The sequence below is a fragment of the Pieris brassicae genome, chromosome 10 (genome assembly GCF_905147105.1).
Source record: "Pieris brassicae chromosome 10, ilPieBrab1.1, whole genome shotgun sequence".
Lineage (NCBI taxonomy): Eukaryota > Metazoa > Arthropoda > Insecta > Lepidoptera > Pieridae > Pieris > Pieris brassicae.
In genome coordinates this window covers 6,777,296-6,804,448 of record NC_059674.1, presented here as the reverse complement: position 1 = coordinate 6,804,448, position 27,153 = coordinate 6,777,296, and the positions used below count along the sequence as shown (strand labels likewise).

The 27,153-nt window shown below is 35.1% G+C and overlaps 2 protein-coding genes across 8 annotated transcripts in view; one reads left to right on the top strand and one right to left on the bottom strand.

The window, feature by feature from the left end:
• LOC123714990 (phospholipase DDHD2) overlaps positions 1-27,153 on the bottom strand; it is an 83,100-nt gene that overhangs the window by 51,148 nt on the left and 4,799 nt on the right. For 4 of the 7 annotated variants that reach the window (XM_045669730.1, XM_045669733.1, XM_045669732.1 and 1 more), the window contains exon 1: positions 8,105-8,140. The exons of 1 other annotated variant lie outside the window; for it this stretch is intronic. In XM_045669730.1, coding sequence (XP_045525686.1) covers positions 8,105-8,138 — 34 coding nt within the window. In that variant the 5' untranslated portion in view covers positions 8,139-8,140. Of the gene's footprint in view, positions 1-8,104; positions 8,141-21,108; positions 21,417-21,924; positions 21,949-27,153 lie in introns of those variants that run through there. 2 more of the 7 variants (XM_045669736.1, XM_045669735.1) reach the window with 2 other exon arrangements.
• LOC123714991 overlaps positions 1-27,153 on the top strand; it is a 37,969-nt gene that overhangs the window by 6,914 nt on the left and 3,902 nt on the right. Inside the window, exons 2-15 of the mRNA XM_045669737.1 lie at positions 1,746-2,052; positions 2,534-2,651; positions 4,836-5,069; positions 11,528-11,628; positions 13,613-13,777; positions 14,051-14,173; positions 15,741-15,845; positions 16,631-16,760; positions 18,069-18,192; positions 18,492-18,634; positions 23,339-23,435; positions 24,041-24,153; positions 24,910-25,076; positions 26,255-26,341. Coding sequence (XP_045525693.1) covers positions 1,762-2,052; positions 2,534-2,651; positions 4,836-5,069; positions 11,528-11,628; positions 13,613-13,777; positions 14,051-14,173; positions 15,741-15,845; positions 16,631-16,760; positions 18,069-18,192; positions 18,492-18,634; positions 23,339-23,435; positions 24,041-24,153; positions 24,910-25,076; positions 26,255-26,341 — 1,998 coding nt within the window. The 5' untranslated portion in view covers positions 1,746-1,761. The remainder of the gene's footprint in view (positions 1-1,745; positions 2,053-2,533; positions 2,652-4,835; positions 5,070-11,527; positions 11,629-13,612; positions 13,778-14,050; positions 14,174-15,740; positions 15,846-16,630; positions 16,761-18,068; positions 18,193-18,491; positions 18,635-23,338; positions 23,436-24,040; positions 24,154-24,909; positions 25,077-26,254; positions 26,342-27,153) is intronic.

Below are 27,153 nucleotides of genomic sequence, written 5' to 3'. Positions count from 1 at the left end.
GGGTAGGAGGCCTTAAGTGATACCGGCGCCCATGGTCACTTAATGCCAGACTGCTCGCGAGTGTGTTGCCGGCCTTTTAAATATTTTTTTAATGTACGTCCATTGCAGTTCTGTTCTATTTATTTTTCCCATTTTCAAACCATACAATTACAAAGATTTCAACAAAATAACATCTCTTATCACAACATCAATTTAAAAGAGACAAAAGAGAAACATATGTGCAAATTCTCTTATTTTAAATTGAATCATTTAATTCATAAAACTATTAAATAAACACTTGCATGACGCTTTCATAACATTTTGACCTATTTAGTTTTTATATAAATGACATTGCAATGCTTATTCAAATGGAAAGCTTTTATAGTGATATAGTATATCTTATACAATATAGCTTACGTCACCGAAGGGCCTAATGGCTCCGTCATTATCAGCAGGTTATTTGGATTCCGTGGAAATATTATGGTGACCATGCTTTAATATATTTAAAATTTGAAGTACATTTTGAAGCAAGATAATATTACGGTGACCATGCTTTAATATATTTAAAATGTTAAGTACATTTTGAAGCAAGAGACAATGTGGTAGACTGAATAAGACTACTAACAACAGAGCAGTCTTGGCTTTCAAATTGTGCACCAATGGACTTTCGATGTGCGCATTTAGCTCGTAAAACACGGCATGCCTTAAACCCAAAAAGTCGACGTTGTCAGGCACAGAAGTATGATTCCCTACTTGGTAATAGACCAAAGTGATGTACTGATCTGATACTGTAAAGATACCGTATATCTAACAAAAAAAACATGCATCTAAAAGTCTATTTACCGAGAAAGAGAAAAGGCTAGATAACGTCGTGCTACGACCGAGATAATGCGTTTGGAACCGTAAACCACATCATCGATCTTCAAAAAGTCGAACTTTAAGTTCCAAGTTAGTTATACAACACAACAATTCCATTCCACAACTGAGCGTTTAAGAAAGCTTTTGCCGCGCACCACCACTATGTGGAACAATGAAGTATTATATAGCGTACCAATTCTTAAAACGGCAACGCATTGCCGAGCCCTTTGGCATTGAAAGTATAAATGGATATCACAAAATTAGGCAAGCCTAGAGTATTTCTATAAAAAACAAACACGAAATAGCATTCTTATAAACGTATACAGAACCGAAACCATAAAGACGAAATCACTTTTTATACAAAGGAATCCAGTCCTTAATTGTATAGCACGTGCTCCGAAAACGCCACGAAATTCCACGGACCTTTTTTGCTCCATCTTCCAGTTTGTAAACACAAGCTTACAACGCGTTCGTGTCTCATCTGAATTTCTTTAAACATTAAAACTGTGTAAATATAACTATTATTTTCAATTAACATCCTATGTTTATTATTTTCGCCTACAATAAACAAATTTAACAATGAATAAACACCAATGTTTTTAATTAATACATTTTTCATATTTTTTTACGGCTCCCAAGATTTGAGTCGCAATCTCAATAGAAAGTAACACAAACACCTTCGCTGTATTGTAATAATAATAATATAAACATTAAAACCAAACTAAAGCGAAATTATAAAAACATGAAGTCTTCTTTACTTTTTAAAAATAAGGGAGTACATAAATAAACAAATCATGATGTCCTTAGATATGTCTGTTACAAAAATTTTGGTTTCAAGCAAAATCAACGCACTGTTCCTTATAACCAGCTAGACCAATATTCACTCATCTAAACCCTTTACTTCACAGATCAAACTATGCAACCATGAAGCACACGTTCCTTCTCACACTACTATTAATTTCCGCGAGCTGTCAAGACAGCGACACAGACTACAAAGACATAGAACCAGAGAGAACTCTACGAGAGACAACCGAAGCCATTACAGATACACCCAGCGATGAAATTGATCATGAAAGAGAAGAAATAGAAATAAAAGATTTCGGTGATAACGAGACGACCGTACAAGATGTTGTAACAGAAGCATTCACAATGTCATTAGACAATAATGTTTATGAAATAAGAGAGGATATTTATTCTAATACACACAATGTGCAGGTATGTTGTTATAAACAATTGTTGTTTAATAGATCTAGACTATAGTAACAAATTAATAACGCCCATTGAAGTCCATTAGCTACTAGACTCGTAATAATGCTTTGTTTTACGTTCTTTACATCAACACCGACTATTCAAGAAACTTTTTTTGAATCGCGCAGCGAACAGCGACCATTATTTAAGCCTTGACTTGTCTAAGCTATCACGGAATATGCTTAAGGAGTATTAAGAATTATAGCGCTAAATCACCTGCATTGAGAACACCCTACATACACACACTTTCACACCATCACACAGCACAGCCGAATTAGGTATTACGTATTCAATATGTTTTAAATATTTGAACTTTTTTGTAAATATTATATATTTCATCTTCGGCTTTAGTATAATTGTTTTTTGGTATAATATAATTTATGTTATAACGTTATTTATGAATACTGTAATAGGACCATACACGCTTAGCTTATACAAATCATTTTAGTTGGATGCTCCAGAGACAACGACGCGAGCCCCTGACACAATAGATGGCGTCATTTCAAATCTTTCTGAACTAGACGATGAAGTTGCGTCTGGACAGCGAAGCCCTAAAACCGAAAACTGTGAGTACTCTGTTCATGTAATAAAAATTGTTTTAGTGAGATTGTAAACAACATATATACAGATAATTAAGCTTATAAGGAGAATATGTCCATAAACAAACTGTCACCTAAGTAGAATCCTTAGACTAACATATTTATCTCCGACAATATCGAAGGTAAGAATTTGATTGTGATGAAGCAAAAACATCACATGTCAACAGTTGTTGGACTTGATGCTAGTGACAAATCATAAACAAACGAGATGGTGTTCTATTATTTTACATTCTCCTTCCGTGGAGTTCTTTGAGTCTCTATATAACCAGTGTTACTTCAAATATTCGTCAATACTATGATTGGTTCATTTAATATTTTATCTGTCAACCTGACCATACAGTAACCCTACGATCAAGGTTCGCCAAGGCGGCATATTGGAGCTAATGTTTTAGAAAGTGCGGCTGAATTATAGTGTATGTTGGAAAGTGGATAATTTGTCATCTTTTGTCGTTCCTATACTTAACGAGACGTTGATTATCATTCCCATTAGCAAACTTTGTAGGTTGAAACTTTGTTTATGTTTAAACATTGACTTGGTTCAATAACAGTAATTTACGAGGTGATGAACTACGTTTAAAGTATATCAATGGTGCTATGAACTTTTTAGGTCTGGGCCTCAGATTTCCGTTTCACGATCATTTGTTAATCTAATAGGCAAGTAGGTGATCAGTCTCCTATGCCTGACGCACACCGTCGACTTTTTGGGTCTAAGGCAAGCTGGTTTCCTAGCGATGTTTTCCTTTACCGTTCGAGCGATGTTAAATGAAATAGAAAGAAAGTTTATTATCTACTATAATCATATGTATGTAATAAAAATAATTTATTAAATACTGAAAAAATTACAAATCACATATCATTAATGTTTAATGGGCTTAATATTTTTCTTGTTCCATTGTTAGCGATTTCTTTTTAATATCCAAGATTATACAATAACGTTTATATTAAACTAATGTAAAGATTTCCTTTAGTAATTCATATTTCATTATTATTCTTAATTTTATAAAACTGGTATTAAAATTTAAAAAACCAAAATCTTATCAAAGTTCATGATTTTTTTAAAATAATCACTTTATATCCAACACACAAATATACAGTATTTACAATATGGCATAAAAGGCAAAGGATCGAAGCCTTTGAGCGACGAATGCCTGTCTACTATATGCCTACAGCGAATCGTATTTTATTTTGACCATACAATGCGAACTTGGAAAACGTAATTGGTAACACAGAAGGCAAAAGATCACGTGACTGTTCACCAAACAGGGGAACCATCAAGTGAAAGACTCATCGTCCCCAAAACTGTACACTGTCATAAGAGAGGCGCTGGACAGAAACCGGTGGAAACAGATAGTCTGCTCAAGATGCTTCGTCGCTGACCACGACGCTCAGGCATGAGCTGCCGATTAAAGAGAAATACAATATTCTTAACCTACATAGTAATAATAATAATTTTCGAAATCCATTTATCATCCTTCAAAATCAGTCATTTTCTACAAGATGATAACCAACAAAACACTGTTAACTGGGCTTAGTTCCGTCTGCAACAGTGTACCAGGATTGATTCATTCAATCCAGAGCTAAAGTAAACACTTACATAATAACAATTAAACATTGAGAAATAGAAAATTAAAACAAAATAAAAAATTGTTTGTTATTTAATGCTGGCAACACTTAATTTTGTTTACATACTGTGTCTCTTCACTGTCACATCAAGGAACATTACGATCTAGCCCAACTAACTAATAGACTAATAAGTCATTTTAGTCAAGTATATTTAACATAGGAAAGTGTTCAATAACACTACTTACAGTGTCTATTAAGGGGAAGACACTTTGTTCTTTTGTTCTAAGCTATTTAAGACTATTTTTAACGCTCAAGATAACAAAATATACTAATAATAATCTTTTGACTTCAACGTATATATTCGACTTTAAAAATACCGTAGGGGAGGTGAATTTTATGCCTAAATTTATTAAATCGTATTTTTTCAAATAGAAATGCCCTTATAAGTGGATAAGTATATCCCATAGACACATTGCCAGTGGGCTCGCAAGTGCGTTGCCGGCCGTTCGCACCGAGCTACAATTGCTATCTAACCATTCATTCTTCATTTAACCTAATTAGCAAGCTGAACGACTACTATAATTTCAGCCGACTCCAACCTCCCGGACCTCCGAACCTTCGAAAAGACCAAACCTGCACAAGCCCTAAGCAAAGCTGCGACCCTACGGTCGTGGCTCGAAGACTCCTGGCTCCGACCGCCCGCTGGTATCCTGGTACCTTTACGACCCGCTGCGCTGTCACGTGCCCTGGCTGTATGGAACGATCTGACGGCTGACGGACTCAATCTGACAGACATTGTCATAGTCGGATATGACGAAAACGGTTAGTGTATCACGTTCTTTATATAATAGAGATGCTCTTTATTAAGACTAAAATTCAGAATCCAGACTTATCTTGAGCGATGACTCCCTTATGTCAAAATCGTTTGAGTTAATGGCACATCAATATTTAAACTACTATAAAGAGGAAATATTGTTTGTTTGTTTGCAACGAATAGGATCGAAAACTCCAGGAGTGATTGAATTATTTTATCATTTAATGAGGTGAAAATGCGCTTACGCAGGCCCGCGCCAAGGATATCGATCTTGACCCGGGTACTGTGGGTCGCGAGACCCCGCCCACTAAGCCCCTAAGATGGACCCTCGGGGTTCGCCAAGCATTCTACCTAAGGGACCATTAAAATCCTACGGTATCCCTGGTGAACATAGGTAATAAATAATTTCAATATGAAATTACGATAGTGTAACTCAAGGTGTAGAAAGACCAAACCAAATTCCTAAATCGTGTACGCTGCCTATTGACAATGGAGCCAAGTTATGTACTACAGTTTTCTAGAAGACAACATCATCTAGAAAGTCCGCGATACCGTATGTAAAAAATCTTGCTTTCAAAATTCTATTTGAAAAGATTTAGTATCGTACTATAAACTAAATATATATATGTGGTGTGTATAGCACAGCTAGAATAAACTAAACACTAGGCAAGAATGCGACAAACAGAACAACAATATATTACGTACACGATAATTATTAACTGGTTAGACTATAGTAATAAATATTAGCAAAGAAACATAAATATTTCTCAAACGATGTGATATAACCTATGCATGACGAGATTTTCAACACTTAGGCTTACCTTAATAAACAAATATATTTTTGATCGAATATTTTTGAAGAAAAAAAATACTTCCACACTCAGTTGAGTAGTTACTAAATAGTGGTTTAGTGGTTGCCTAGAAGAGATCGCTCGAAAGCGATAAGGCCGCCAGTTGTCCTCCTTTTTTAATCATGTTCATTTTTTTTATATTTTACCTATTTTTATAATTGTATTAAAATTCAGAAACTCGCGCATCTTTCAGAAAATGTTAACACGATATAATTTTTCAATTGTGGCCCACATATATATTTAGTCAGGGCTGGGCTAGTCTGGATAGTTCGTACCTAGTGTGCGAACTGGGGTCATTAAACACGCAAATTGATTTCTAAAATACATGTATTAGACATTTGCTAAAACTTGCTGATTAGTTGACACTAAATTATTTTTAATCTATCGTTTAGTACCCTTTACGGTACAGTACAACACAGAGCTGGTCTGGACAGATGATGTCACTGACGAACAGCACGTTTTTTACTCTCTAAAACGTTTTATTTTTATGTAATAGGAGGAAAACGGGTAGGAGGCTCACCTGATATTAAGTGATACCAATGCCCATGGACATTGACAGAAGGCTCGCAAGTGCGTTGCCGGCCTTTCCAGAATTGGTACGCTCTTTTCTTGAACGACCCTTAGTGGAATTGGTTCAGAATTACTTCAGTGGGCAGCTGGTTCTACATAGTGGTGGTGCTCGGCAAAAACTGCCTTAGAAAACGCTCAATGTAGAATTGCGGACGTCGAGGTGATACAGATGGTATTTTGTATTCTGCCTTGACGTCCGATTATGAAACTCAACTGCCCGAACGACTCTTCTGAATACTGGCCATGGTAAATGCGGTAGAAGATGCAGAGAGACCCTCTCTACGCAACGCCAAGGGATCAAGCCGCACGGAATGTGATGGGTCTTCGACAATTCGAGTCGCTATATAACTATTACTAAACCCATTAGGTGCAATTAATGTTTATTTTTGAATAATTTTCATATACATTTAAATTACAAAGTCACAACTACAACAGTTAATTAGCACATAACCGGCGATCAGCTATACGTCAATTATAATCAATAATTTATACGGCAATTATATTACATAACAATTACAATGGGAAAATACATCTGTCCGCGTAACACAATGTTTTTTTACATCTCAATCAGTTTCTATATCAATAACTAGTCGTTACGTTCGTACGGATGGTGAGTACAGTCAAACCGTTTACAACGACATCGTTTAGAACAACACACCGGTTATATTGACCAAAATCAAAGCTATGAGCTGAATTCTATTGCATTAGGTACTTAATAACAACTTCATCGGCTGTTTCGACTATCGGTTTTTACGACCAAATACGAGTAGTCCCATGGATGTCGTTATAACAGATTTTGTCTGTATATAATTTAAAGTCCAATGCGTAGTCAGTAAGAAAGCCGTTGAAACACGTTGACCGATAATTCATATGTAATTTAAGGATTGAGATATATCACCTACATCCCTATATCAAATACAATACGTTCTTACAAGTGTTAGACGTCGACTTTGACACAGCTTCAACCCATACGTCGGCAAGTCGGGCAAGGAAGCTTGTTTCGCCTACTTGTCTCCATTCATCACTTACTTGATGCAAGGATACCTGACGCCAGTAGATTATTGTTTCATTCGCGAATATACATTATAAATACTTGAAGTAAATACAATCGCATTTTTAATATTGTTTACATTGTATGTGTACATTGCGCATTACATAAACGCCAATGGCCAGTCAAGTTTCTCGTTAACCAAGTACACTTATGAACGTCAACAGAAAAGATGTTAAATTGATTCTAAATATACGTTTACTATCAGTTCACCAGTCAAGGGCGTAGCGTGGTCAAGAAGAACTGACAAGAAACTTTCCGCCACTCTTTATAATCGCTAAGTTTTGAGTCACACAAATTGTTTAAACTGGAGCAAATCAATCCCAAGGATTAGGATAATTTAAATAATCGTCAAAGTTATAAAAATCTTTATTGATTAATGTACGTTTAACGAGAGTTTTGAATTTATTCAGTGATAATTCTCTAATTTCGCTTGGGTTGGTTGTAAAAATGAATACAATTTCCATATATGGAGTGGTTTATCTTCTGGATCATTGTACGCTAAGATTAGTTCTGTTTCGAATATTATATTCCTTTAAAAGGATTTTTCTATAAATTAATAATGACTACTTACATTCGCTAACTGCCAGTGAGGAAAACGGCAACATACCTGAAAAATAAATTATATATATGTAATACAAATAGTCTTTATACAACATGTTTCAATGTGTTAAATAAATGAGTAGTCAGCTGTCAAATCAAAATGATATGCCTTTTGTAAATCTACTCTTAAATTTGACAAAAAATTACTATCCTCTCTATCATCAGTCGGTAGCTCATGTCTGAGCTTCGTGGTCAGCAAGGAAACATTTGGACTCTCTGTTTCCATCGGTTTTCCAGTGCCACCTATGACTGTGTACAGTTTTGAGGACGATGACTCTTTGAAATTCATCTGGTTGGTGAACGACCACGACCTTCTGTGTTACCAACCACGATCAATTTCTCATTACCTGCACATAGTATGGCAGAAATAGGATACAATTCGCTGCCGGCATGTGGTAGACAGCCGAATCCGTAAGCGGAGTTTGGTCTGGATATATATGTATCTAAATATGACTGGTTGCGATTTTTGTCTAATAGTATGGTTAGAGAAGTCCAGTGAGAAGACACAAACCTCACAGCCGATTTTTCCATTAAAAAAAACTATGTAAGAACTTCGATTTCAAAACCACGATCACGTTAAAACGTTCCAACTAGTGCGTACAAGAATATCAGTCGCACATGATCCAGTCGTTCTGAAGAATGATCTATTTCAATAAAGAGAATATTGTCTAAAATCGCGCAGCCACGCATCGGTGATCAAATGGGGCGGAACTAATTCTGGCCAATCTCTTACCCGCTCAAGGCCGTCGACAGGTGTCACAATACATATTACATAGTTCGGTGTTAGTGCCAAGGGTTTGCAATCAATTCCAAATACATATATTTATATCCCTCCTACAATACGGCTCCACGTTATAGACGTTGCAGTTGTAGTCTCGCATAACGTGCTTGTATAAAAAAATAATATATGTTTTAAAATAGAATGAGAATAGCCAAGTATAACACTGGATCTGAAATCGCGTAATATTAAAATGCGTTATAAGAGTACCGTGTTATATGGAAGTTTACCGACTTGTGATTTGACAATGTACAGAAGCGGTCTTTCTCCTTGCAAATGCCACATTAAAAAAATACTGCACAGGAGCAGAAATTTTGAAAAATAAATAAAAGTATGAAAAGTAATGCCCACAGCTATTGTTACATCAACACCGAATGATCAACCGGCAAACAAAGATGGCAAACCATTGACGCTAATAAAAGTTACGCTAAGAAAATTTACATTCAGCTACTGTCCCTACGGCTGCTCTTCCCTTTTTATATAACAAACCGGTAAGAGTTTCCCTTGATAGATGATACCGCCCACGGACACTGACACTGCCAAGTGCGTTGTCATGTTTTAAGAATACGTATGCTCTTTTCGAGACCAGTTCAGGCGGTTCCACATGGTGGTGGTACACGGCAAAAATTGTCATAGAAAACGCTCAGTTCTGGTAAGACGAACGTCGAGTTTATACGGGTGGAATTTCGCATTCTGCCTCGACGTCTACCACACCAGCGACTTTCTCTATCCGACTGGATAAGTGTAAATCTTAGTAGATATTTATATTAAGACGTCCTGACAGTATTGCCCGTTATCAATATCCTGCCTTCAGGTGGGTTAACTAACAATCTAACTAAACTGCCTTTAAAAATTCTCAGTTGTGAACCAACTGACGTCGAGGTGATACGGGTGGAATTTCGTATTCTGCGACGACGTCCGATGATGAAACACACCCGCGAAAACTCTCTATCCGACAGGACTATGTGTAAATGTTAGTAGATATTTGTATTCAGAAAGAAAGAAAGAAAAACTTTATAATACACAATTTAAGAGGACATTTAGGTAAAGTAAAGTGCACTGGCCCCCACACTAGGATTCCGTGTTGTGGGCAGCCAGTCTGTTCCTTTTAACATATAAACTGTATTTACCTTTACGATTTTTACATATCACAAAATTATATTTAAACTGATTGTTGACATCATATTCTATGAGATTTTTTAAGTGTGTATAATGTGAGTTTTGAATGAAATGGTAATTTTGTTTTTAAGGAATGGGTTAAAGATGATAGGGCCTCGGAAGGAGAGAAAGAGTTGGGCGAAGAAAGAGTTTTTGGGGTTGCTTATATGTAGGTTTGCGTTGTGTTTGATGTGGTCTGTAGGGTGTTTATTTCCAAAAAAATCTGACTGTTACTATTAAGTATAATCGTCTAACAGTTAAAAGCTTTTAAAGTTAAAGACATCCCGACATTACACCATTGGCCGTTGTTAATAAACTGCCTTCAGTTGGGATTACTGACACAGTAACTGCTCTTTTTACAGCTCACCTTCACATTGAACAATGGATGGAATCGTGAAATTCTTAAACTGTTACATCACGACAAATCATTGTTCTATAAGAATGTTATTATATCCCTTTATACTGTTTCTTTATAATACATTTAATATTAATCCTACTTGTCAACATATAATATACATTAAAAAAAAACTTAACATAAATTTAGTTGGACACCCAGTATAATATATATAGACATTTATTTTAGTAACATAACTAAGTGTAATACATCAGATGTGCCGATTTTGGTGTACAGCGTGTCTTGCTGGAAGACGCTTCTTCCAGCTGCTACCATTATTATGTAATATTAGCTTGTCCAAGTTGTGCCTCCTAATCTGTCAATAAAGGCAAGCCGGTGCCCTCACGATATTTTCCTTCATCGTTCTAGCGAATGTTAAATGCGCACATAGACACAAAGACGATTGGTGCTCAACCGTGAAGCCACTAGACTAAAATTTATACTTTGGATTTAAGGACGATTATACGTAGGATTTAACTTGTAAATTCAGTAAAACATGCAATATGAACAGTTTGCAACTATACGACCTAACAAATAATAGTATCAATATCTCTTGACCTACACGAACTTATTACTTACACCATACGCATAACAGCAATCCAAAAACATTAAACTATACAAATCCAGCGTACTACGCTACAAAAGCGTCGCGCGCGTTTAACTCTTTACTACTAACAAAACTTTAGAGCTTTTTTGTCGCCTGAAAGCGCGTCTTATAAGTCAAAGGAGGTAATACATCACTGACATAAATGATCACTTATGGAGCAGCGGCAATGCCAGTAAGATAAATTAAGTTTGTTTTAAATGTCTGATTAAAAGTTTGACATGCTCTAGGTGTATATGGCGTAAAGCTTTTAGTGTCGCCAACGTGGTTTTAAGATACAACTGTTAAGATATTCAGTTCAAAAGGCGTATCAAAGTCCTCTTGTCACTTTCATTAAACACATTTTTGACCTCACATTTGGAAGACCTATGTTATACGGTGCCACTGAGCTACTCTGATGATGGGAGTTTGTTATTACATATATCGTCGACAATATTTCATAAAATAAAACTTTCAACAGGTGTCAACTGGCGTTCCAGACATAACCTTCAGCCATCAGTCACCACTTCAGGAGTCAAAGCAGTCGGTAATGCACTATCTAAACTCCTGCGCAAGTATCAAGTAAGTCTATATGGAACTATAAGCCTTGCGAAACGCCTTTTTCTACGTTGTACCTTCTATATGTACGGGAAAACAACTTATGCAAACCACATAAAATGGTCAATCCAATCACCCTCTCTCTCTTTCAATTCAGTTAAAATAAATATTTCGTTTAGTTTCATTATATAATTGTAGACTATTATTTGTTGTTCTTTTTTTAAATATACTTCAGTCATTTGTTGATATTACACAATAATAAAACAAAACACTTGTTCTGTTCTAATAGCCTTACACATCAACGCATAAGTGTTCTAAGATTTATTTTTTGTTATTTATTTATTCACACTTCGGTACATTTATACAAAAACAAATGACATAATACATCAAAATTATAAGGGATGCAACAGACAGCCTTAACGCTAACAAACGATCTCTTCCAGGCAACCCTAGTATGGTTAATAAAACAAACTAACAACTAAAAACTGATCTCACGGATTCATGAATTGCGATGCATAACAAAAGAATAAGAAATACAAGAACTACAAATGTCACGATTAAGTAGGATAGGATTATTATTGGCCATCTTACAAATACACTTGTGAAATACATTATAGAATAAATTTAACAAATTATTTACATAAATGTTAGCGAGAGATTTATATGTTAAACTTTCCAGTATAGCCATTTCGCTCACATTGCTCGACACAAGTTACAAATTTGCTATTTTATACCGAAACCTGTACACACAATAAAAGGTTATAATTTATTCAAAAACATTGACAATTCATAAATTATTTGTTCTGTTAATTTCCACTAATTCGCGTATCGTCTGAGGCTTTGTTAATATACATATTTCTGAAAACAGAAGGTCAATGTTATGAACGACTTTAGTCCATTGGTCACACGTACATTCATCCCGAAAAAGAAGACTGTCAGACAAAGTTATTGTGGTGGACACAAAATGATTTATTGGGTTTTATCACACAACTAAATAAAAAAATCAGTGCCGCTACAATTTTAACAGGTCTGGACCTCAAATTTCTGTATCTGATCTAATAGGCATGTAAGTAGGTGTGCCTGACGCACGCCGTCCACTTTTTGGGTCTAAAGGAAGAAGTCTAAAGGAAATGGAAAGAAAGTCCATTGGTGCACAGCCGGGGATCGAATTTACAATAGTACCTACTATACGACCTCAGGAATGAAAGTCAAACTTACACAACTTTTGAAAAAAATTAACTATTTATTTCTTTCATAACACTACAATTATTCTAAAACACTATATATCTGATAGGAAGAGTGGAAATCTAGTCTGGATTGTAGTAATTTTCTTGTAAGACCACCAGCAGACTAAAATGAGATATCCATAGGCTGTGGTTTACACCCCCAATGGGTTAGGTCTGCGAATCGGACAACTTTTATTTTCCGACCACCCTTAAATTTTTATTTTTGTGATTTTATAATCCAAAAATACGTACATCCCATAATTTTCTAATTATTTGTTAATTAAAAACTTATGAATTAAACTGTGAGGTTTATATAGAGAAAAATTCACAGAACAACCTAAAAGTTTTCATTCCGTTCTTTATTTTCAAATACCAATCATCTAGGTAACACAATGTACTAAGTGTAGTGGACGTCAATAAAGATATACATATTAAATGATTCTAATTTTACATTTACTGCCAGTTCTCAAATCAAGAGTGTAGAACAGAAAAGAAGAACTCACCGCCACTGTTTTTAATCGCCAAGTTCTTTGATTTACACAATGTTTGTAAGTAGCTGCAAACATTAAACCATGTTCCATGTGACATCTTAAGTAATTAATATTAATTTAAAAATTAAAAACCAAATAATTGTCCTCTATCAGCAGACGGCATGGTGAAATATGAGCAAGCACTTACATTCTCGAGGGAACAACACAACTACATTACTAACTGATGACGTTTGTATAGTTATTACGGTTTTAGTATTTAAGATTTAATTAATTACTTATACATTATTCCAGGGTGTGTACACTGATTCAACCATTGATGGGACAATGAGATCCTTGGTTTCGGCTACTAAACTTGTGCCGTATGACAGCGCATTATTCCTCGTCACGGACAAGGCACCAGGGGACGCACAACGACTTCCCTTAGCTCTGAGGGCTTTAGTTGAGAAGCGGCTTAAGGTACTATCTATATTGTTTATGGTTGCCGAGTCCAATTTAATAAAGAATAATCTCCTTGATTAAACTTAATATTAGATACATATAAAATAATACTAAACTTCTTTCAAAATGAAGATCTAATTTGAAGCCAATTATTATGTAGAAAAGAGCGTATCAACATAAAAACTCACTTGAGAGCCTTGCGAATCGCGAACAAGACACCATTTAGAAAAAAATTGAGTTTATGTATTAAGTTTTTCAATTTTTGTAGGTAATGTACTGATTATTTTGCAGGTGTACACTATATGGACGGATCCAAACTATCCAACACCAGATTCAGAGGCGGCGCTGCAAGACCTGAAGAACATATCATCACATACAGAAGGAGAAGTTCTGCCATATTCGTTGCCTATCACTGTAAGTGTTTATAACGTTTAAAATGTTTTTTAAATTGTATTGTCTTTTGTTAACATAGCTTTCGCACATTAAGAAAATAATTATAAGTTTTTAATAATAATACATAGCTTCAATCCGTTCAAAAAGTGTTTTCCTTAATGTTTTTTAAACTTAAACTCTTCAATATAAATAAGCAGTGGTAGTATAGTGTGCACACAGTTTCCATATTTAGACTTCCATTTGGGCCAAACTAATTAGCTAATTAAGAGATAGGTAATAATAGTAAACATACTGCCGGTCGGTGTTACTGCAGCAAAAAATTACGTTAGTATTGTGATAGCAAAACGTATTTTATACAATTATTATTAAGAAATATTTTATTCATAACATCCAAGAACGTGGGATATTATAGTTCTTTGCTTTATCGTAAAGTGGTTCAACAGGTAGTGCTTCCTTTAAAAATAAATTCAAGATATCAACCCAACAAACCAGACTTTAAGGTCTTGTGTTTTATATTGTCAATTAATGATCTATAAATAAACAATTTATTTATCATTACATTTGTGTTAAAACTACATGACAACGTTAGGCGAGTAACTGTTACAGTTAAAGGTGCCATTACTTTTGATTTTTCTAATTTGCAACTTTAATTTGATTATTAAAATATATAACAATTGTTTACTTTAAAAAAATGTATTTTTATAATATGTATTAGTTGTGTTAGTATACGTTCTAAAAAGTTAGTTTTGTTAGTGTTCCAGTATTTGTATTTGTATGGCCGGTTAAGGGTAAAACCCTTCTTTTTATTTCTCCATTTCTCTTAGATTTGAGCAATATTTATGCAGTTTTCCTTCGCTAAATCTATTACGTAATAGAACTATGGACACCTGTCCATCTTTCCTTCTCGTCTTATACATCTCTTACCAATACATAGACCCTTATTAAGGTAATACAAAGTTACATATAAAACTTTATAAAAGGCTTTTGAGCTTGACACCACTTTTTAAGCAGCTCATCGGTCTCCTCACGATGTTTTCCGTCACCAACCGATTGTTAAATGCGCAAATAGACAGTACATGGATGCACCTGTGGTTCGAAACTAAGACCTCAGGAATGAGAGTAACGCTGAAACCACTAGGCCAACATCATTAAATCCAGTCACCAGTGTCCTCAATGAAACGGGCCTGTTGTATATCTATTATATACAGCACATAAGTATGTACTGTGTACAATATATATGTACAAAATAGGATAGGTATGTAACAAAAAAATTACGACCTACTTTTATTATTAAATATATTTTATATTTATTAAAATATATCTACTCTTAGAAGGCTAACAGGTCCATCGGGAAGAGGCCGTTTTAGCTATCTTAACCTCAATAAATATAAGTAACACATAAACAATCCACTAATAATAACAATTTTTATCGGCGAAACGTGTGGGTATATCTAATGTGTTAATTTTATGTTAATTTTTTTTTGTTTTATTCTCTTAGAGAGAGACAAAACAGATAGTTTTGTTTCCTAAATGAATAAATAAATAAATAACACTGCATTTTGTAAATTAATTTCCCCACTTATTCCAGGACATAGACACATCATTGCTGGCCGAGCTCCAACAGTGGAATCCACTAGACGAACAGCCTAGAAGGGGTAGAGTCAAGAAATATCCTAGCTTTGACGATTTCGATGTAAGTTTTGAAAGAGTTCTTCAGTTTAATCGTGGAGGTATACGAATTTCCAACCGTATCACCTCGACTTCCATTCCACAACTGAGCGTTTTTAAGGCAGAATTTACCGCGCACCACTACTATGAGGAACCAGCTGCCCACTGAAGTATTTCTGAACGCATTCCAATTAGGGTCATTCAAGAGCATACTAATTCTTAAAAAGCAACGCGCTTGCCTTCTGGCAAGGTGAGTGTCCATGGGCGGCGGTATCACTTAACTGAGGTGAGCCTCCTGCCCGTTTGCCCGTTACAAAAACGTACTTATGAGAGTCTTGTCTTGTGTACCAAGTTGAAAGAGATATAATCGCTTGATAAATAGAAAATTAAAATGTGTGTAAGGCAGAGTTCATGTATTATGTTACGAATTTTTGGGGGTTCCCCTTGTAAAACGTACGTTACGGATGGAATTACGCGTTATTGTTAATATTATTTCCGAATTTCCAGTACCTTACACCACATAATGGTAAGTTTTAGGTATAAAGAGTCACTGGGGTTGCTCACGAAACGTTTTACTATATACATATGGATACAGAAAACGTTACGGTACGTTTATAAATAAATCTGTTTTTGACATAAAATTATAAATCAGTTAATACTTAACGCCAAATATGACAAAATTCTGTCAAAAAGATTTAGATATACGGGAGACAGTTCCCGATCGACTCCAACTCTCCACATCGGAAACTAAGCTATCGTAACTTAACGCGATTATATATACGAGTAATACCGTAACAAATAACTTTACAGACTCTCGTGATGAGGAAAGGAGGGGGGGAATCTATATCTTTAGGGATACCAGTTGAAAATGGAGTCACATCACTGAAGATATACTTAGAAGGTGCCATCGAGCACGCAGTACTGTATCCACCCAATGACGGTAGGTATCATGAAATTAGATAATTAGGCACTGAATAGTCATATATGTCTCAAAATGTTTCCTTTATCAGTACTTACTACTACTACTACTTTGGTCCTTCTCTATCCTCCAAATCTCTACTAGCATTATCTATACTCTATTAAAATTATCGTGATTCAGGTGTCATTTTTACAATCCTTTTCATTGTCTTTATTTTGTTCCATTCTTTAATCCATAATCATATATTTCATGTACTGTTCTTCGTCTTGCGCTCACCTTAATAATAATGAATTTATATAATTATTTGACCTAGATGAGATCGCTCGATCCTTCGATTTATACAATTATTTTATTTACAACAAAGTGTAATAAATGAAGAATATATTATATGTAAACATACATTGAACACATTAAAAAGTGTTCATTACCATCCGACTACTGACCACGTTTTACTGTTGCTATGGTTACGGTATCTTTTCCATCACATGAGAGACACGGCTTCCAAATTGATTTACAATTAAATAACATTAAATTTCCACTCAAAACAATAAATCTTTATTAATTAGGTATTTTATTAGATAAATCAAAAGTCAATATCGAATATCCTTGGCTTTTACGCTACTTTTAATCTATCTAGGTTCTAATAACCTCAAAACACATATGAAGGTTAAAATATCAGGGTTATGGCCGCGCTGTATATGGTAAGTCATAAAAGCCGGTGATTATGTCCATATATGGGCTATTGCATTTTTATCCATTTGTTTGAATGTCATGGCACAGGACTACTCTTTATCGGTGTCGATTGCCGATGAAATGGAACGGCTGAATGCCAACTTAATAAGAATAAACATACTTTATTCTGCTAAAATAAACTTAGGGGCTTGTAAGTCTCTTGTTGCAGATATCATTTGCAGCGTTAAGAACTTTTTTCTATATGACTCGCAAGCTCGTTTGATCTCTGCCCCCCTTTTTATAAAGATACTACCATTTCAAATCAAAATTGAGCCTGAAATTGTGTTCACGTAGCGTGTTCAACATATGTATGTATCGGAATTGACGAAGATTCGAAGCTGGACCTATGAACAGAGGACTCGTCGACGGCCGACGCCCTAACCTCTGTAACACTTACATACTGCTTTAAGGTTGGCTCTCTGTTCGCCAATTGAACTTATGAGATGTTGGGCATAGGTGTTTGTCCGATATAGGGCATATTCCAGTAATCCAGTACGTCCTAGAGTCTCCGTTAAGCAATACTGCTACAGTCCATGCTCACAGAAAAAATGGCATTTCAGCTGTCAGCCTGCACTTCATTCGGTTTTAATATTCCAGGTCCACAGATCGACCTGTACAACGCATCATCTATCCGTGCCTTCTCAGCAGCCTCCAGATCGGAAGGATTATCACCAAGAGAGGTTTTCTTGATCTTTCCGAGGATGGCGCCTGATGAGAGCATGTAAGTGATATAATTGGGTTGATAAAAAATGAGAATTATTTTTTTGCATGTTAAACGACGAAAGAATGTTTTCAGAGAAAAATATTTAATTTAATATGAAATATTCATTTTTTTCTTTTAAGTCACCACGACTTCTACCGAGTGCCGACAATATATTTGTCAATAAATATAATATTACCACTTTTTTTTTCACGTCAACGCCAATCCATTCAGGTAGAACAAGCTTTGCCGAACCGGTTATAAGATTATTAAAAGAGTTTTCATACTCCTAAGCAATAATATTATGTCTCCTATTCCAGGCTATCGGTCCTACCAGTGTACCCAGCAGAGGACCGAGCAATGGTCGGCCTCTGGCACCTAAGCGTCAAATGTGACCTCTGCGATTACAGATTGCGGGTAGCTGCAAAATCACTTTTGCATTTTAACGTCGACGTTGTTGAGGGTAAGTCAGTGTGTGGTAACTGAGCCTTCAATGAATGTTTTTAGGCTCTTCACTGTTATACATTTTACTCAGTTTATCGAACAAATTCTATATTTATTACCGCATAATATATAAGTTACAAGCTATCTCTTTCAATATACAAGAAATAAAAATTTCACTTCAAATTTTAGATTTTACTAGTAATTCTTTGCTTACTGTTAAAATATCGAACACGTATCAGATAGGCATTTAACAAAGTCAAAAATCATTTATTGATATAGGTAACACAATGTACACTTATGAACGTCAAAAAAAATATATACATTAAATGCTTCTAATTTTACATTTACTGCCAGTTCTCAAATCAAGGGCGTAGAACGGGAGAGAAGAACTGGCAATAAACTCTCCGCCACTCTTTGTAATCGCAAAGTTTATCTGTTTTACAAATTGGTCTGATCAATTAAAAAAAAAGAGCATCACTACCATTAAGTTCTGGAAGTAGAGTATTGTGTAAAGAAAATAATCTGACATAGAAATACATTATGCATCATCAACTGATAAGGCAGCCACAATGTTAATCAAAAATATCTAGTCTCCATAAATAAAATATAAAGAAACCATTACCCAGACCAAACTATACAAAATGGCGTACCACCAAAACATAAGACAGTGATTGATGCTTAGAAAACGGAACTTAGGTTCACTGACCTTTATTATCATAATTACGTGTTTAACTACGTAGCGTACAGACGTCTTATTAAATCAAGATAGTGAAACAAACAATAATAACAAAATTCACGAAAAACAAGACGTCGCCCTACTTTGACTTGTTTAAGCTATCACGGAATAATGCTTAAAAGGAGTATTAAGAATATCCATAGCGCTAAAACCCATCATGAGCTCACCCCACATACGCACCCTCAGGATCACACCATCACCCACAGCCGAATTAGATAATACTCAGTTAAAGGCATTTTATATATTTTTCTTTCGTAAATTTGTGAACCTACTCCTATATATTGCTACGAAGACAGGTTGACTGCAATGCTTCTAGATTTCATTTTCTATCCAATCCCCTAGCTCGTAACAACATTATGTATTCCATCTTTGACTATATCTTTAGTTTAATTGTTATTTATATTAGCTGTAAGATTACGAATTAAATAAATATATAAAAAAGCCATACTCTCGCGTTATTATGGAACATCAGATCAATTCTTTTAAGACGAAAAATTAATTATGTAAATTAGTATCAAAAGGAAATTATCGTCAAGTTCATAGCCAACTCATTAATAGGTCTTGTGTATCAGTTAAATTGTTGTCTCTTTTCGCCACAGCGTAATCAGCATGTCAGAAAGAGATTACTAAATGTTTATCAAGTATTACTAATACATTAAATTTAAAAAAAACTAAATTTTGACGTAATCTTTTCACATCAAATCCAAACTAATATTGTAGGTATCAAATTAAACCGGTATTAAATAAAAACGAATGCAAAAAAACAATCATAAAAAACACGACAAGTGACTCTTCGGGTTTATTATGTACATTGAACATACTACATATATGTTTGATACGATTTTAACCAGTCCCCAGATATCGCAAAAGAAAATAATCGAAATTGAATAACCATGTAAATATGTTTAAGTACGTATAACAGACGAGCATGCATATTGAATGACATGAAAGTGGATGAAGCGAGAGAAGTATGTCTTAAGGTGCAAGTTGAGAGCCGTGGCCTCTACTTAACACTTCGGCCTAAAGGCGTTGATAGAATACGCATAATTACGCCAAGTGTCCACTACACTTGGCACGGCCGTTTCACGTGATTATAAGACACACTTTGTCTATACCCGACAGCCATACCATGCCAACTGGATTTAAGATTATTTTAATTACTGGAGTCAGTTGGAAAAAGCTGGAGGCCTTTACCCGCAAAAGAGGTTCCGATCGACTGAATTCAGCTAGGATATACGATAACAAGATAAATAAACTAATGTATAAAATGTAAAAAAATCTAAGCTGTATATTATAATTTTTTCATGATTAGAAATTAAACGGGCTTTCTTATTATTATTATAATTAACTATATCTATATCGCAGAGAGCCTTAACCAAACGTACATGCTAATAATATTGATTTTACTACAGCTACATAATTAATGTTTTATATTTTGAATGGAACCTCGCTGTTGGCCTTAAGGGCCTTTACAGCACAGCAGTTTTGACGAGCATAGCTCGGCCAGGCATAATTAATGAAATATACCAGATAATATTATAAGATTTGTAAATAACATTTAACGCCATCTAGTGATGCTCCATGGTAACTGTTAATCTGTTGTTCCATCATTAGTTTGACAGAGCATGAAACGCATTGGCATTACAAATGTTATCCAATTCCAGAAAGTGAAAGTTAACACATAAAAACTCTGGGTTAATCGTCAAATGCAATATCAATTACACAACACAAACATGCTTAATAAAGAAAATATTAACCTTATATCTCACGTCGACTTCATCCCAAAATGGCGACGCACTTCAACTGGGTCATTTATGTAATCGGAATTACAAGGTTATAGACGCGCGCTTTAACTTCACAGCTGTTGTGGTCCAGCAGTTAAGTGAATCTTTCCAGCACACAAAAAAATACGATAGCACGCCCGTCCTATTGAATTTAATACATTCCTTTTTACGCAATACAACAGTGTTTCGAGAGAACAATCGCCAATCCAAGCCACATCAACCACCCAATGATTTCATTTTAGGGTCCAATATGATGATTATATGTTATATAGCAAAGGATACATATCTAAATTGAATACTATCTTTACTTTTAACGTAGTGTGTGAGAGTCAGAAAAATATAGCTAAGTTGTTTTGCCAAGAATTAGGGCTTAGATTCCGCGCAAAAGAAAAGACGTGTCAAGATTTAGAGCTAAGTAAAAATTTCCGGCGGTGCAGGTGTCCATGGGCAGCAGTTAGCACTTCTGTCAGTGCCTGTTCTATAGTCTCCTGCGTTTGTTTGACTTCTGTCTGAATCATAGTCTAGACGCTAGACACTATATATACCTACAGTCAAAACCGTTTACGACGACATCGTTTAGAACAACACACCTTGACCATTGGACATTGACCAAAATCAAAGTTCCCAGCTGAATTCTATTGCATTAGGTACTTAATAACAACGACATCGGCTGTAACGACTATCATTACGACCAAATATAAGTAGTCCCTTTGATGTCGTTATAACAAGTTTTGACTAATTGAAGAATACATTATTTATTAAATGAATTCAAACTACTTCTCAAATTACATCAAAGGTATGCACTTTAACACTCGTGTGTCCCGCGTCAACGCGATTAGAAAACTGAGTATCATCTGAACCTAATGTCATGACTGATAAGAAACTAATGAATCAAATTTATAGATAAATTAAAATATTATTTAACGGGTATAAACAAGAATTTATCAACACTAATATATAGAGCAAAGATTCTGGACTGATTGAAAAAATCGTTCACAATGATCCCTTCGTTATCCCTAATGAACGTAAGCTAACTTGGAAATATAGCTTTACACTATAGAACATTGTACTACGAAAGAATGCGGGTGAAGTCACAGAACACAGGAAGTTATTTATACAGTATACACAAGACATAAAATAACAGTTCTGGAACACACTCAAAGAGTAAAATTGGACAAGACCTAGTGTGAACTGACTGCCATATATCAAATGGAATTGCACTCAACATAGTATATTACAAGCATATATTAACATACACAAGTATGAGTTAATTCTAACATTAACCTCTGGCTTAGGTTATCTGAACGTACTAACAAAACGTTATTTCCGGGACAATACATTTATAATGTAGGTATAGCTTTGAAATCCCAACTCATCACTCTTCCTTTCTTGAATACTTAAACGAAGAGACCTTGAGTGTGAATGAAAATTCACTTCACGTCCCTATCCGCTTAGTTCCTTCTCTATCTTTCTTTATATCTCTTCTGTACAAGCGTTACACCCACACACCACATCGTATCCATAAATTCCGTACTAACACATCTGAAATTATCGTGATACATGTGTCCATTTTTATAAGTATCCCTTTCATTTACCGAGTTTTAATTACTTTATTTTGCTCGATTACTTTTGTCAAAGTAACTTTATATTTTATGTAGTTTTGCATTTCTAACGCTCATCTTATGTAATTTTTTTGGCGTACGTCACTTGCCCTCGTTTTTATTTAACAAATTTTTTGAACTGTTTTTCTGTACTGCAACGAAATATATTATTGTTGCCCTAATGGTCTCGAATTAGAGACTTAAAGTGCACCATTAAATGTAGCTCGTTCGGGGAAGAGAACAAAGCCTCCGAATGTGACCTCAGGGTCACACAGACACGTGTCTGCGTAAATTGTATTACGCTAGTCAAGTAAGTAATATCAAGAAGTAAGTAATATATGTGTGATCATACACACACGTAAATGTCTCGATATTAATATAAGTTACTAATGAATAAGACCAGTGTTGGCTTAGTGGTTTCAACGTGCGACTGTCATCCCTGGGGTCATAGGCTGTGAACTTATGGACTTTCTGTCTATTTACGCATATAACACTTGCTTATAAAGTCGACGGCTTGTGTCAGGCACAGAAGAATGATCACATCACCTAGAAATTATCACGAAAATCTGAGGCTCTGAGGAAGGTTGTAAATGTTTTTTCAGACATGCTGAAACTCAAGGTAACGGGACCAGTTGCGAGCATCCGCGACACTTTAGTAATAGACGAATACGGAACTGAACTAGCCAAACTTCCGTTTAGGTAAGTAACGTCGATATATGGCAGTGCTTACCACGCCTCACTCTCATTCCCTATTCGAAAATTTATCGATTTTTTTGGAATGTGTTGAAAAGTTATTTGGTTTCGTTTCGGTAAGAATTTCCTAGTGATTTTTTAAGTCTCCAAAGTGAACAATTCAAAAGCTGGAGCATGGCTGAATAAAGGCTTCGAGAACAAGTGTCCATGCATAGAATTTGTTTTCAAAATGTCACATGACGAAGCCTGATCCCTTGTCATGACAATACAGTAAAGTGATTATCTGTTATGGATTTGTTGATCTTAAAAAACTTTCCAGCCAGTTTTCCCAGTCATGAACCACCACCGCAGCCACTTTAGTTAAAAACAATAGAAGTTCTTCAACCCCTGAGATTTTCATAGCTGTTTGGTGGTAATTTTGCCAGGGTTCATTAGTTTCCATATTGTCCATATTCCTCTCCTTCATTCTCTTCCTAAGTTTTTGAATGCAATTTCTCATATAGAGTAATCGCTCAGGTGCTGCTATCTAAATTATTATTCATATTGGTACTTATACTAATTTGAAATATTTTGCACCGTTTTTAATCATGTTGTTCTAAAAATGCTTCCAGCTATCAACCAATAGCGGAGACGGACAAACAAACAGATATATTTGGTGAATTGGGTATACCCAGCGTTTCCAGCTCTAATATCTACGTCAGAATCCTTGGAAGGGACATAAAAGGTAACTCCACAGCATAATTCTAAGCCAGGGCCAGATACAACCACAACACACATTACACACTTTATCTTAATCCTTTAATATTTTTTTATTATTTCTATAAATATTTTGTACTTCGTTAATAATCAATATTACGACTATGTCTTATGTCTAATTGATTGCGGTTTTCACCAATATCTAGAATGACAGATGAGAAAGGTTTCTCCCCCGGCCGCGTGTTTGTAAATACGCTACTCGTAACCAGTAAACAAATTTATTATGTCATTAATATACATTGTGATTCTTGAGAAAGTCTTATACAGTATACTTAGTAAATTTAAAGAACAATAACTATTATTATCGCAAGACATTTACCAAATTAGCACGAAATCGCCGATGGCGAATTCCAGTTAGGGGCCGTTCAAGTATTACGTAAGCAATATCGGAGGGGGGGGTTCCCCCCTCTGATTTTATTAATTGGAGATTACATCAACAGTTATTATTTACATATATTACCCACACATTGTCTATGCTTGAAAACAAAACGAGGATTGCTACAAAAAATGAATACGTTTATGTACTATTATTTTTAGAGCTTTGCTTACTTTAGCTGACAAGAGGGGCTTTATACATGAACGGCCCCTAATCAATAAATACCTATACTATATTGTAATGCTTATTCATTTGAAAATTTCATAAACAAACTAATCTTGGGCCAGCTAAGGTACAGTTACTTTAGTTTACGTGAGACACTTTCACGAAATTATATGTCATATCCAGGTGAACCGTTCACAAGATTATCGGGACCCATCCACAAGCAGACAGAGGTTCGACTGGGAAGATCAGCATCCATTGTCTTTCCGGAGACGCCAAACGATTTGGAACTAGCCGAGGAAATCGATTCTGTCATGTACCAGAACAGACCGATCGCCAGATCCATGTCACAGGTAATCAAATCCGTACAATAACCAATTTAAGCTTATAAAAGTGTACGGGACTCTTAAAAGGCATGTAACGCACTTTCGAGCCTTCTGTCAGTGTAGGCGATGTCACTTAATCAGGAGTGCATTCAATCCATTGGCTTCATTTTAAACTAAGTCCATGGTAACGTGGGTTTGATTTGCTCCAGTTCAAACAAATTGTATGACTCAAAACTTGTCTATTAAAAATAGTGGCGGCGAGTTTCTTGACCGCTCTACGCCCTTGACTTGCGGACTGGTCGTAAATGTAAAGTTAGAAATAGTTTAACTTCTTTTCTAACGTTCATAAGTGTACTTGTTTACCTAGATGAATAAAGTTATTTTGACTTTGAGCACATACTACGTTTGATAACGCGAAATAACATTTGGATAAAAGAATCTATTGAATATCATATTTGATTTTTCATCCTGCAGTACCAGCTTATGTGTTCCACAATATTTATGTGAATTAATTTAGTTAACGAAATACATAGGTTAACGGACATTTTTCAGTGTTCGTTGAGTGAACTGTCAAAAGTTATAGTATTTGTTAGCGCCTGTAGTTAGTTCTTATGTTTGTTTGTTTTTTGTTTCGTCTGTAAATTTTATTCACTTAGTGTGCACTCTTGTAAATTTAGCGTCGACTATTAGGGCAGGAGTGTATATAAATATACTGTTTAAATTTGTTCTAAGTATTGTGGTATAACAGGTACCTAGGTATAACCTTTTACTAGTGTTTAGGTGCTTGGGGCCGTTCAAGTATTACGTAAGTAGATTTACTGCAATTATAACAGCCCCCCCCCCCTCTTGGCAACAAAACGCAAGCAAAGCTCTCAAAAATAATAGTACATAAACGTATATATTTGTGTAGGAATACCCGAAAAGTGATTCGTTTTCAAGCATAGACAATGTGTGGGTAATATGTGTAAAACGTTTATATAATTACTGATGTCGTAATCACCAAATAAAAAAATCAAAGAAATCTTCTCCCTATATTGCATACGTAATACTTGAACGGGCCCTTTCTATAACCTCAGTTAATTTATGTTTAAACAATATTAACACATACATTCTGAATATGTGTAAACGCCATTAGGCCGTATAAGTACCTCAACCAGGCCATAAATTAACAAGGTATAGAATATAATTATGATATTTTTTTACAGTTATTGAATCAAAGTGGCGTGGTATTAACAACATTACAAGTTGGACTCAGTTCAAGACTCTACGGATCACCTGGAGATAGATTTCAGGTAATTGTAATTGAAATTTTATCATATAATACATAACACTATATCTACAGTATATGTTACGAGCTTCCTTTTCTATATGATAACTAGCTGCACTCGCAAACTTCGAATATTTTGGAGTTAACAGATAATTGTGACTGTCAATTAATTATAGACAAATAATTTGCAATAAAATAAAATTGCGACTATAATTCCAGACTGCTCACGGTGTGCCAATTTAATTTAAAATCGGTTAAGTAGTTTAGGAGTCCGTCGCGGACAAACATCGTGACAGGAGATTTATATATATTAAGATAATAAATGTTACAAAAAATTATGAAAATAAAAATCCTTTAAAAATTACTAGCAAAACAGCGGATAAGGTATCAGTAAGGCACTTAACAAGGCGTCTGACTGAATATATCAAGCTCTGGATAAGTTGTGTTTAGTCAGTTTTATTCGCTAAGAATTCGCATGAGAGGTGCCTTTGCTGATCTTTTGACAAACTAAACGAAAAATCCCATCTCACAGCTCATCCTTTTTAGGCAATTCATACGATTGGCTACGTCCCTAATATTTTTCAAAACTCTTCTGAATGAACATTTCTCCACCATATCCTATCCGGCTCGATCGCGACTTTTGTAATTCTTTTATTTCTTATTCCTTTGTGTTGCATCGCAATTCATGAATTTAGTTTAGCATTTTAGTTTTTAGTTTATTTCATTAATTTTTGCACTTCTTTTTGTTTTTTCTTGTTAGCTCTAAGGCCGCGTGTAGCATCCTTTATAATTTTGATGTATCACGTTATTTGTTTCTACAAATGTAACAAAGTGTAA